This window comes from Pelobates fuscus, chromosome 1, assembly GCF_036172605.1.
Source record: "Pelobates fuscus isolate aPelFus1 chromosome 1, aPelFus1.pri, whole genome shotgun sequence".
In the NCBI taxonomy this organism is placed as follows: Eukaryota; Metazoa; Chordata; class Amphibia; order Anura; family Pelobatidae; genus Pelobates; species Pelobates fuscus.
Window position 1 is genome coordinate 313,407,804 of NC_086317.1, and position 14,016 is coordinate 313,421,819.

The window sequence follows — 14,016 nt, forward strand, 5'->3', positions numbered from 1 at the left end:
ATTTAGCAATTGCTGGCGCACTGAGCTTCAGCAACATTGCTGGGATTTGATCTGGTCCATACTGGTTTTTCCTTTTTTTTTTTTTATTCTTTTTTTTTGTGGTGCAAATAGTTAACACGAGCTCTTGCCATGCCCCAACAGCAGGTACAAGATTGGTAGAATACACATATGAACACGTTTAAGGCATAGAGGGTCACTGCACACATTTTTTGAAATTAAAGGACCACTCTAGTGCCAGGAAAGCATACTCGTTTTCCTGGCACTAGAGTGCCCTGAGGGTGCACCCACCCTCAGGGACCCCCTCCCGCCCGGCTCTGTAAAGGGGAAAAGGGTTAAAACTTACCCTTTTCCAGCGCTGGGCGGGGAGCTCTCCTCCTCCTCTCCGCCTCCGTTCCTCCCCGTCGGCTGAATGCGCACGCGCGGCAAGAGCTGCGCGCGCATTCAGCCGGTCACATAGGAAAGCATTCATAATGCTTTCCTATGGACGCTTGCGTGCTCTCACTGTGATTTTCACAGTGAGAATCACGCAAGCGCCTCTAGCGGCTGTCAGTGAGACAGCCACTAGAGGAAATAGGGGAAGGCTTAACTAATTGATAAACATAGCAGTTTTTTTTATATTGTACTGTATTGCAGTACAATATAAAATAATCATGCTGGATCTGGGTAAGAAGCTTTGAAGAAGATATCACCCTGGTTACTTGAGCTGGTTCAGGAGATAGGGACCGGCACTACGGTGAGCCCGAGTCCTCACAGAAGGTAGCAGTCTCAGGGTTAGCCGATGCCTGCTCTGGCGTGTCGGTGTAATAGGGAGCGAGTGTCCGTCGGGGCGGGAATCTGGGCACAGTCCAGCAATGCTTTTCGTTGAACTCCTCGCTGGGCTCCCTTGGGCTGCAACTGTGGTAAGTTGGGCCTGCCATATTTGTTAATCAGGAGGCTAATGTCCGCCAAGGTAGGAAGCTGAACGTTGTCCGAGAAAACTTGCCGCTGTTTTTCGCGCCGAATTTTTCGGGGCCGTCGTAATGCAAGAAGGGTGTAAGGTGAGTATGGGGTCGGCCCCTTTGCAGGAGTACCTCGCATGGCTGCAAGATCGGTTGTCCCTGACGGGAAAGGTCGTTGTGTGGTGTTTCGTTGCTTCGGTGCAGCAGCTGTCAGCAGCTTGGTTGGATCGCCTGACCTCCTTGCCGCTGGTTTGGATTGCTGCGGAGACATTTGAGGGTTCTTCCGTTTGTTTGTGTTGCAGGGTAGGAAGGCCGCGAGCCCATCAGGCTTGTGCCCGGGAGCCGCGCTGGTTGCTGTGAGCACGGGGAGAGAGCAGGTCTTCCCTCTGGCTCCTGCGCACATGGCGCCCGCCATTTTAGGCGCACCGCTCTGGCCGCAGATCAAGGTGGTGTTGTTGCTGGGTCTTAGTTGCGTTGCCGTGGTCGGGGCCACAGGGTGAGGACCGGGATCACCCCCGCCGGTCCATAGGGGGGGGAACAGGGCCAGGTCCACGCGGGTTTGGGTCTCTGGCTGGGCTCCGTTAGGCAGGATAGTGGGGCAGCGGCCGTCCGCCCCACTCACTGCCGGAGAAGGCCCCACCTGGGACATAGAAGATTTCTTCTCCAGGGGACTGAAGCTCGAGGAGCCAGCCTCTCCCTGGATCCAGTGTTCCTTCTGCGCTGAGGACCATCGCTGTTGGTCTGTTTTTAAGTTTAAAATCATGATTTTAAAGCTTATACGCTGATATATTGCAGGAGCTGATCCTGCTTGCGATCGTCCAGCTTGGCGATCCGGCCCCGCCCCCCGGTTTTTCATTTTTTAATTATTAAGATGTTTATTAACGACACTAACAGACAGGTCTAAAATTTAATTTCTCTATATGAGGATTTTGACGATTTGGCAGGGCCACATTTGTTATCTTTGCAACTAGGGTGGTAGCACATCCAACAAAATAATTATTAAAGACATTTGCTACATCTAGGGAGTGTTGCAGTGTTTGGTTGTCTATTTTGACATTGGAGGGTTGAGAGTTGATTGTGAGGGATTATATGCTATTTATGATTTTCCAGAAGTTTCTTGGGTTTAATTGGTTGTTCACATTTTCACTGAAATATTGGGCCTTAGTCATTTTTGTTTGTTTTGTGCATGCATTTCGACATTGTCTGTAAACATAGAAACAGAATTTGATGGCAGATAAGAACCATTCGGCCCATCTAGTTTGCCCAATTTTCTAAATACTTTCATTAGTCCCTGGCCTTATCTTATAGGATAGCCTTATGCATATCCCACTTCAGCTGGAAGGCTATTCCATGCATCCACTACCCTCTCAGTGAAGTAATACTTCCTGACATTTTTAAACCTTTGTCCCTCTAATTTAAGACTATGTCCTCTTGTTGTGGTAGTTTTTCTTCATTTAAATATAGTCTCCTCCCTTACTGTCCAATGCTGGACTTGGAATATATACTAAACAGTGAGTAAACTGTATAGTAGTGATATGCAACCCAGCACACTGAGAATACAGGCATCATAGCTACTTCATCTAGTAAGTGGTTATGGTGCCTACAGTGTTTTTATAAATCCCTTTGAGAATGCTGCATTCAGTGGTAAAGGCTCTAAAAGGCAATAAATTTCTTATCACCAATATCACTATGTAGTTAACTCACTTTCAGTATTACTTTGAATAATATAGGGAACATACATTTTCAGTATTTTGAAGGAATAAATATCACTCTTATATGTGCATTTTAAATCCTGGGAAGAATTGTAGATTTGTCAGTAAACAGTTGTTAATGTTAAGAAAAAGTTTAAAGCGCTCTAATTTTGCTTTAGAGAGCATGAAACAAAGAAATGCTTTGTTCAATTGGGAAGGAAGTATTCCTTATAAGGTTTACAAATGCAAAATGTATGAGCTTCATTGTCTGAGCTTAACTGTCTGCAAATTGTGCCTGTGCAAAGTAACCAGGAATTTCATTTAATTCCTACCATATATAAGTAGAGTACAATACACAATTATACTAAAATGATTATTGTAACTCCGTTTTCTTATTACAATGATTATTGTAACTGTTTTATGCAAATTGTAAATAAATCCACACACCAATACAAAAAATAGAAATGTATTGATTGCCCAACACACACAAATTAATCTATTGCAATTACAAATTACAGAATTTTGGCTACTTTGATTGGAAGTATTATTGTAGTGCCTGTTGCTGCGTTATGTACCATATTTTATATAAAAACAAAATACATTCCCCTTTTACAAGGGCCTTTTACAGCCACAACCAACATTGTTTTGTGTAAATAGCAATTTTGGATAAAGTAATGAGGTGTATTCACTAAACAATTAACGGAAACCTGAATTTCAAAATTCAGATTAAAAAGGCTGTGCAGAGTTCTTAATAATCAACTGCACTGATAAGCCACAACATTAAAACCACTGACATGTGATATTAACATTTATTTTTATTGTTACAATTGCACCTCTCAAGGCTTGGGATATATTAGACAGCAAGTGAACAGTTGGTTCTTGAATTTCATCTGTTGGAAGCAGGAGAAAAGATCTGAGTGACTTTGACAAGGGCCAAATAGTGATGGCTAGACAACTGGGTTAGAGCATCTCCAAAATGACAAGTCTTGCGGAGTGTTCCCTGTATGCAGTAGTTGGTATCTACCAAAAGTGGCACAAGGAAGAACAACCAGGGAACCTAGATCAGTCATGTACGCCCAAGGCTCATTGATGCACGAGCGAAGGCTAGCCAATATGGTCCTATCACACAAAAGAGCTACTGTAACTAAAATTGCTGAAAAACGTAATTCTGGCAATGATATAAAGTTGTCAGAACACACAGTGCATCGTAGTTTGCTACATATGGGACTGCGTAGCTGCAGACCAATTGGAGTGCCCATGATAACCCCTGTCCACCACCGAAAGCGCCTTCAATTGGGACATGGGTGTCAAAATTGGACTATGGAGCAATGGAAGAAGGTTGTCCGGTCTAATAAATCCAATTTTGTTTCGGATCAGGTAGATGACCCGATGATAATGCATCATTTAACTGAGGGAAACATGGCAGCAAGATGCACTATGGGAAGGAAGCAGTGTTATGCTCTAGGTAATGCTTTGCTGGGAAACTTTGGACTCTTTCTTGTGAATGTTACTTTAACATGTAGCACCTACCTAGAGATTATTGCAGATCACATACACCCCTTCATGTGTTTCCTGATGTCAGTGGCCTCTTTCATCAGGATAATGCACCCTACCACTCTGCAAAAATTGTTCAGGAATGGATTGAGGAACAAATTTAAAGCTGACAAAAAGGTGTTGCCTTGGCCTCCAAATTCCCCAGATCTCAATCCAATTGATTTGCATTTCCAAGTGCTTTCAACATGACTCAATCCCCTTACAGTCCTTAAATGTTGTGTTTTTATTACTTGATTCCACCTACACAAATCTTTAGTTAAAGGGTCACTCCAGACCCCTAAAGCACTTTAGCTTGCTGAAAAGTTGTGTGTGAAGTGAGTGTCCTATTTTTTTCATTTTGCAAATAATACAGATTTTTATAGAAATTGACACCTTTATAAATTAACCAGTTTACACCACCTTGGCTTTCAAACAGACACCCATTCCAGTTTCTTTCTGGCATGGTTAGCTCAGTGGAGCTAAGCTCAGAAGGCAGCAATATCCCAGAGCACTTGCCTTGCAAAGACTTCTCATTGAGCTTCTCATTGAGCTGCATTGGGAAGTATGTGATTGGGCAGCAACAGAAAGTCTGGGCAGGATTAGAAGGGGAGGGTTGGAAAGGCCGCAAACAAGAGATTGACAGGCTTTGACAGCTGTTTTATATATGCACCCAATGGAAAAATGCATATTTTAATGCTTGCAGATTTTAATTTGGGGTATAACAGTGATTTGTATTTATTTTGTATTTGGGCAGTGCCCTACCATGCCATGATTACTCATATTCTTTTAAAAATGCATAAAATTCCATCTATACATTGTGCTAGGGGATGGAGATGCTGGCAGCCACAATTAAAACTTACCTTCCACTGAACTGTTGGGCCTGAGCACAGAAATTGGAAAGCATATGGAGGAGTATTGGATTGGACCTGTGATGGAGGAAGGAAAGGGGGCCCTTAATAGAACAGACAGGGGCACCGCTTAATGAATATAGGTTTATACACAGAAAGGTGAAATTACATACAAGGTTCTGCCCTTGACTTTCTATAACTGCTCCTCTGTTGCAAAATGTTGTCTATATAGTCAGAAGAGGAATGGATAATGTCTTGACAGTATGTATTACCGATGTTTCATCTCTCTGTCCTTTAGTTACACCCATGACATTGAAGCTGTCAGCTGTGATGAAGCTCTAGCAGACATTACTGAAATCCTTACAGAAACAAAATTGACTCCTGATGAAGTTGCCAGTGCCATCCGCAGTGATATTAAAGAAAAAACAGGATGTGCTGCTTCCATTGGAATGGGTAAGTATTACATCACACGTTTTACCTTCTTTTTATTACATGATGGCTTTGTCATTCTAGTAATGTCCATCAGTGTTCTTGACTCGAATACTACGGTTTGTTTTAACTAAATTAACTTGCTGTTCAATTAAAGTTGTTTTACGTATTGTTTTGTAGGTTTTTGTTTCTTGGATGCAGTTCATGTGTAACTTAAATTGCTTATCTGGGTCAGTTTTTTTCAGGTAACTGAAATTTGTAATTGGCTGAGAGTGTCAGTTGGCCACTTTATCTCCTTGATGTGGTTATAGTTCATGGATTCCCTGGCACTGCTTCTGCATTTATTTTTGAACAGTGGAACACTAAATAAGGTCACTAAGCAATCCACAGTCTGGCCCTTGTTGGAGGCATGGCTAAGACAGAGATTACAACTTATTTCTAACCATACCAACTCATACCAGCAGTGTGTGTGGTGACACACTAAAAACAGTCAGCTGACACTTTAGCCAATCACATTTGCCCATTGATGCTCAGACTGATGCTCCCGCATTACTAAAGGCAGCACAGAAAGGATGTGTTGCCCGGGAAACTTGGTATTAAATAAAAAAAGTTTAATGCTGAATATAACAACGACTCCTGACCCTTTACACTTCAATGAGATGAAGCAGGTACAGTGCCTATGGTGTTCCTTTAATGTGGCCTGTGATGGGTTTCTGCAAAATAGTATTTTGCAGCACTTCCCAAGATAAAATTACATAAACTTTAAAAAAAAAAAATAAAGTAGTACATTCTGATCAATCTCAGGTATTGCAGGGGGCCTTACATTGCACAGTGTCGAAAATAAATCTCCTCCAGATGGAATATATTTGTAAACTGTTACTCGTGTTCCTTATTACACATATGAACCTGTAAGTTTATACTAGTAGTAGAGTTTTCTGTGTTGTTGTGTTATCTTGCTAGTTTATGCTTTAGTATCGTAAATATGGCATTACTGAGCAATAATTGCTAGGAGAAGCATTACATTGGTATCACAGTGTGTAGCATATAGCAAAAGATTTGTTTTTCGGACTGTCTGCAGCTTAGCTGTGTCTTAAATGTGGAAGCTCCACTGTGTATTAAAACTGAGCAGAGGAAAGCTGCAACATGGGACAGACATTATATCCCAAGGATGGCTAACTGCACGAAACACAGAGTGAGAGGGTTAAAATGTGCTTTAACAACTTTGTATAAATATAAATCTACGCTTATGCAGGTAATTCACATTATGACAGGTTTAACTATGCTAAAAAAACAATCCCTCAGTGAGCATGGCAAAACACAGTAGTCCTAGGATTTCTTTCCACGGTGTGGTCTATGCATATACCTATCCATGGTATAATGTTTGGCCCATGGGGCCGCTTTCATCTGGTCATTGCAATATACAATTAATCTGCTTCATTCAATCAACAATTAAACTGCACAGGGTCAGAAAACTAGTATCCCTGCACATTTGCTTATTGTTTGTCTTAATGCTGTCAGTGCCTGTGCACCATCTGTACTCTGACATTTCTGGAATTATGATGTATGGCCAAGTAGGAAGGCTTGTGCTTTTTTTTTTTTTTTTATAAAACTACAAATGTTTGAGCATGCAAAAAAAATAAATAAGAATAAATATATATATATATTATATATGATATAACAGTGATATGGAATGTGGTTCACTCTCTGAGGTAGAAAATGTTTATTCTTAAAGGGACTCTCCAGTGCCAGGAAAATATATCCGTTTTCCTGGCACTGCAAGAAAATAGTCGCGTGCGCATTAGACCTCCCCATAGGAAAGCATTATTCTGTGCTTTCCTACGGGGATTCTGGCGACGCAGAACACAGAAGTCCCTCTAGGTGCTGTCTGATAGACAGCCACTAGAGGACTTAACCCTGCAAGGTAATTATTGCAGTTTATAAACTGCAATAATTACATCTACCTTGCTCAATGTGGACCGTGATCTATGGAGGAGTTTGCATGATCCTTTATCCAAAAGACAGGCAAACCAATGGAAAAATAAAATTCACGTTCATTTCACTCCTGGGGATATATTAATTACATCAATAGCAGACATTGTAAATAGCACACAACCGCAGTAAATGCATTTAGTTTTAAATCAAGTCTTCTAGACCTTTAGAATTGTACTCTTGCAGCTCCTCGCAGATGAAGCGCCAGTAGCTGAAGAAGGCCTGCAGGTAGAAGATGGATGTGGCTACGAAGGACAGGTTCAGGTAGATAAGTCTACCTTTTACTGGAACCTAACTGGAGTCGTCAACTAGAGAAGACCCCTGAAAGTGACACTTTTGGTTCACATTTATAAACTTGTTTACATGCTATATGTAGACTGCTGATGTACCTAAAAAGTGTAACTGTGCAAATTTATTGCAAATCCCCGTGATGTATTCAAAGATCACTTGATTTAGAAAAAATTAGGATGAAAACGACTCCAATAACTAGGGTGATGCAATAATTAGCTGTGCTCCAACTTGCTATGTATTAAAGTAGTGTTATGTTTTTTTCCTATTGTGCCCCTGGTCTCAAAATGATTATAGTCTTCATTATCACTTTCCTTTTTTAATATTTTTTTTTTTTCTCCCTACCTGGCGTTGGATCTTGATATCCGGGATCCATCAACTTGTTCTTCTCTGTCTCTGCACTCTTATGCGATTCCCATGACTGATAGATTGAGGGAATATTAGCTTTTGCAACATAACAGAACCTTGCTTAAATTTAGCTTATAGCCGAAAAACCAGAGGTTGATAAAGATCCTGCTCTACAACAGATAACATAGCAACACCAGAAACAGAGAAATAATTAAAATATAGGAATAATAGGGTAAATATACTTAAATTATCCCATTATTCCTTATGTAGGTATCAAAAATAACATCTCTCAGTCTTCTTAAATTGATTTAAAAAAAAATAAATAAAAAAAAAAATATATATATATATGTATGTATATTAAAAAAAAAATTATGTACACTAGTATCTTCAACTATACAAAAGCTAAACTTGGCGTAATATAGTTAAATCTTACATTAAATGGGAATAGGTTTATATTGCACTCACAAACGGGATAATGATAGAAGACCTGGATATATTATTCTCTCGTCTTAATACTCAGTTCATACCAAGTCATATAATGAGAAAGAAAGGAAATACCGTATATACTCGAGTATAAGCCGAGTTTTTCAGCACATTATTTGTGCTGAAAAAACCCAACTCGGCTTATACTCGAGTCAATTGTCTGTATTATGGCAATTTATACTGCCATAATACAGACTGGGGGCTGTGGGGGCTGCAGAGTGTTTACTTACCTCTCCTGCAGCTCCTGTCAGCTCCCTTCTCCTCCGCGCCGGTCTGTTCAGCACCTCTGTCAGCTCCCAGTGTAAGTCTCTCGAGAGCCGTGGGGTCATAGTGCGGCTCTCGCGAGACTTACATTGGGAGCTGACAGAGGAGCTGCACTGACCGGCGCAGAGGAGGAGGGAGCTGACAGGAGCTGCAGGAGAGGTAAGTGCTCTCTGCCAGCCCCCCTCCCCCACTGAACTGCCAATGCCACTGGACCACCAGGGAAGGATAGCCCCCCTCCCTGCCATGTATCAAGCAGGGAGGGGGGACGAAAAAAAATAATAAAATAAAATAATAAATAAAATAATATTACATAATAATAATAATAATAGTATAACAAAAAAAATTAAAATAATAATTAAAAAAAAATAATAAAAATGCCCACCCCCCACCAAGGCTCTGCAACACAAACACACACACTGCATCACACACACACTGCATCACACACACACTGCATCACACACACACTGCATCACACACACACTGCATCACACACACACTGCATCACACACACACTGCATCACACACACACTGCATCACACACACACACACACTGCATCACACACACACTGCATCACACACACACACACTGCATCACACACACACACACACACACTCACACTGCACTCATACACACACACTGCACTCATACACACACACTGCATCACACACACACTGCATCACACACACACTGCATCACACACACGCACTCATACACACACGCACTCATACACACACGCACTCATACACACACTCACACTGCATTCATATACACAATCACACTGCATTCATACACACTCACACTGCATTCATACACACTCACACTGCATTCATACACACACACACTGCATTCATACACACACACACTGCATCGCATCACACACACACACACACACACACACACTGCACTCTTACACACACACTGCATTCATTATATACACACACTGTAAATAAATATTCAATTAATATAATTTTTATAGGATCTAATTTTATTTAGAAATTTACCAGTAGCTGCTGCATTTCCCACCCTAGTCTTATGCTCGAGTCAAAAAGTTTACCCAGTTTTTTGGGGTAAAATTAGGGGCCTCGGCTTATATTCGGGTCGGCTTATACTCGAGTATATACGGTAATTAGACACATTAATAAAAACACTCTATACTTCATTGCACTTACAAGTTTAAAATGTATGCAAGCATATCACCAACTCCACTGGTTCCTCATGCAGTTCTGATTCCAAGTGGGGAAAAGGTTAAGAGACAAATCAACACAATATATAAAATCAATAAAAATGAGTCCTACATGTTTCCCTCCATTTGCATGGACTTCTTCAGGAGCGAAATAGAAGTGTTGTGCATTCACACTCGATGACAGTGATGGCAGTATGATTGCACAAAACTTGTATTTCATTTTGACTGAACTTGTCAAGGAGGCAGATCAGGGGCAGAGCCAGCACTTGCCAATCAGGATCTCCTCATAGAGATACATTGAATTAATGCATCTCTGAGGAAAGTTCAGTGTCTCCATGCAGAGGGTGGAGACACTGAATGGCAGTGCTGCACAGTGCGCAGCACAGCCCTAGGAAGCACCTCTAGTAGCCATCTGAGGAGTGGCCAGTGAAGTTATCTCTAGGCTGTAATGTAAACACTGCATTTTTTCTGAAAGCACAGTGTTTACTGCAAAAAGCCTGAAGGTAATGATTCTACTCAGCAGAACAAATTCAATAACTTGTAGTTGTTCTGTTGACTATAGTTTCCCTTTAAACAATATTGTTTAAATGCAACATTCTGCGTTTTGTTAACGCTGTCTGTGCATTTAATATAAAGCACAGCATGTGGTGCTGCCTACAGGCAGGTTCTTGCACATGAATGACTTAATTAAATTAACCGTTTATTTGCAAGGATATTTTTTAAAAATAGTCGCTCAGGTTCTTGACTCTTTTCCAGTCATAGTCAACAGCACTGGTAGACATTGACTATTACAGACTAAGCTTGCCACAGCTAAGCAGTCTCCACATAACTTGTAATTTTTGGCTCATTGAAACTATGGCTTCTCTATTATTTAAAATAATATACATAATATATTTATATATATATAGAGAGAGAAATTTAAGTTATTCATTTGGATCTTCCTACTTAAAATTCTTACTTAGTGAGGCACTACTAGATCATGTATGGTAAAAAGGTTATACAAGTATTGGTTCACCAGATTTGAGGGTGGCAGTTATTACGTGGATAAAATATCAGTGAAAATCAAATATTGGAAGTCAATGGAGACCAAGAACTTTTTTTCGTCTCGTACTCACTTTTATTCTTCTCACTTGTAAAACTGAGCTGAACATGGTTGCAATTATCCATGGGCCTTGTAGCCTTGTTCACAATAACAGGACTTCGTTGTGACACAATTCACATTAGTGATATAGTTATTCATTTAGCTAATGAAAAACTTTTACATTTTGCAAACTGAGTCTTGAAACTCTTTTGGAAAATTCTTGCACTCCAACATGACTCTTCCTTTTTTCTGCTTCCCTATACAGTTTATTTTGTCCTACTTGCTAGATTGTGTGGCGGTCCTAAGGGATGACTTTAGTGCTGTAGTTGATGCTTAAATGGATAAATCTAGTAAGCTACCACTACGAGAATATATGCAGGTAAGTATTGTATGTAGATGGTTGTTTCCCAGAGTTTGTGCTGGATAGCAAGGGCTTATGATAAATTACAGGTTCTGTTGTGCAAATAAAATTCAGACAGTTATTCATTTGTTATATGTGGTCTGCTAATACAACAGCCTGACCTGCAATATTTTCTGCACTACACCAGGCTTATAAACACTAGACACATAGTCTTAGGACCTTTCAACTTATGGGTGTTTTAGTCAGATCCTTTGACCCTGCATGCAGCTCTATTTTACAGTTTTTCCTAAACCTGTTATAATATGTAGGATAGTGTTTTTAATTGATCAAATTAAATATAAGTCATTTCCATCTTCAGTGAACTGTAAATACGTTAATACTTAAGCAGCAAGAACAGTAATGCAAAATGCGTCTGGGTTTCCCCCCCTATCAATTAGGTATACATGTATATTCACTTAATGAGTTTGTTTTTTTAGTTTTCAAATCCTCTGTGCCCCCTGTACCAGAATTAAATTTGCTATAAGATATTATGCTGTATCCATTTACTTGACTGCAGTATTTTACCAACCACGTGGCAGTGTCTAAAGCATTACAGTGTTGAATGGTAAAAAAAAATATGTTAAGTTATGTTATATATGCTGTATGTGTAAGCACATCACAATTTGGAAACAAGATTCATAGCTCTATGGAAATTTGAAAAGATAAATTGACATATGATGGCTAGAAAATAAAGGCCTCAGATAAAGTAGCTCCAAATAATTCACTACTGTTCGAAAGACTTTCCAAATGATTTATCTACAAATTTCCATAGACTGTAATAGTGACTTCTGTAGCTAAATCATTTGGAAAGTGTTTCTAACAGTATGCAATCATTTGGAAAGCTTATTAAATCTAGGCCAAAGTTGATAGAACATTTTGCCATGATGTCAAAGGATGAGAAATAATATGGCATATCATTTTAAGAATGAAATATGACAAAAATAGTACCTTATGGACTTCTGCACCTAGACTTCCTAAATGGCATGGTGAACTGTACTGCTGCTAAACAGAGTTGTGATTGAAAGTCTGTTGGCAGGCAGACTGGCTTCTGAGCATATCTGAACTGGTTGTCAGGGTCTTAACTTGGTGGAGTCCGAGGTGCAGAGATGTACGCTCACCCTTGCAGATAAACACAGTCCAGGATGACCAGGTAAGAAGCCACCTGGGCTGTGAATCTGTGCATGGGGGCTTTGCAGGAAAAGTGCTCTAATTTGCAGTACAGGCAAGAACACAAGCTGAAGAATAGTCTAGGTCTAGCCGTAGTCAGAGGATGCCAGAGGTCAGGATAATCGAGGAGTGGAGCCTAGGTAAGAAGCCGGGGTCAGTCTGGAGAAAACATGATCAGGAGACAAAATAACAGGAGCCAAATACGTCTACCAGAATCAAAGAACTGACCCTGCCCTCAGGGAGAGGCAGGTTTAAATACCTGGTTAATGAGCAATCTGACACAGGTGGACATTGAGTGACAGGAGCAACCTCAGGTGAAGTTCAGTCCCCTAGTGCTGCAAACAAGGCAAGGTATAGCAGGACTAGAACACTCTAAATGAATAGGTTCTGCTATGGCTATAGCAGGACTAGAACACTCTAAATGAATAGGTTCTGCTATGGCTCAGAGGCAGGATAGCAGGCCCAGGACATTGAAGGAGCCAGGTTCAAATCCTCTGTTTGGCACCCGTGGGACAGCCACGCCTAGCCGTTTTCTTTGCCTTTGCACAACACGAAGAAAATACCTGGCCTAAACCTGTGACTTGTAGCCACTCACAACAAGAGACAATTGTCTGTCTAAAATATATATATATATATATATATATATATATATATATATATATATATATATATATATATAATTGGCACCAATAATACCAAGAAAGCCTGAAAGCCTGGTGAGTGGCCGTTACAATTCACCTAGTGGGCTGTTGGATGAAGAGTGATATCTCTTGGCCCTTAAAGTTAGTAGGCCAAAAAATGTCCAGCCCTGTAAAGGTTAACGGGACAGAGAGTACTTAGCACTCTGGCTCTGTTCTGATTATCAGCCAGGGCCAGAGCCTGAAAATTGTATTTATTAATTATTTATAAAATATTTTATCAGGAAGGATACATTGAGATTTCTCTTGGCTGGTCTCCATCTCTAGAACGGTGAGGAGAACCAAGTCTCCTAGCTATTATTATTATGTTATTATTTATATAGCTCCAACAAATTCCGCAGCGCTTTACAGTGGGTGGACGAACAAACATGTAGTTGTAACCAGACAAGTTAGACACACAGGGACAGAGGGGTTGAGGGCCCTGCTCAATGAGCTTACAAACTAGAGGGAGTGGGATAAAGTGACACAAAAGGTAAGGATAGTATTAGACTGACAGTTGCAAGAGAGGAATCAGTCAGGAGCTATTAACATTTTAATTGATACGCTTTTATGAAGAAGTGGGTTTTTAATTATTGTTTGAAGGAGTGGAGACTGGGTGAGCATCTAACGGAGGAGGGAAGTGCGTTCCACAGGAACCGTTTAGCCCTTGAGAATTCTTGAAGGCGAGCATCAGAG

At 40.5% G+C, this 14,016-nt stretch overlaps 1 protein-coding gene across 1 annotated transcript in view; it reads left to right on the plus strand.

Annotated features, from left to right (window-relative positions):
- The window catches only part of REV1 (REV1 DNA directed polymerase), a 126,070-nt gene that overhangs the window by 60,855 nt on the left and 51,199 nt on the right, over nucleotides 1-14,016 (plus strand). The window contains exon 11 of the mRNA XM_063458810.1: nucleotides 5,309-5,463. Coding sequence (XP_063314880.1) covers nucleotides 5,309-5,463 — 155 coding nt within the window. The remainder of the gene's footprint in view (nucleotides 1-5,308; nucleotides 5,464-14,016) is intronic.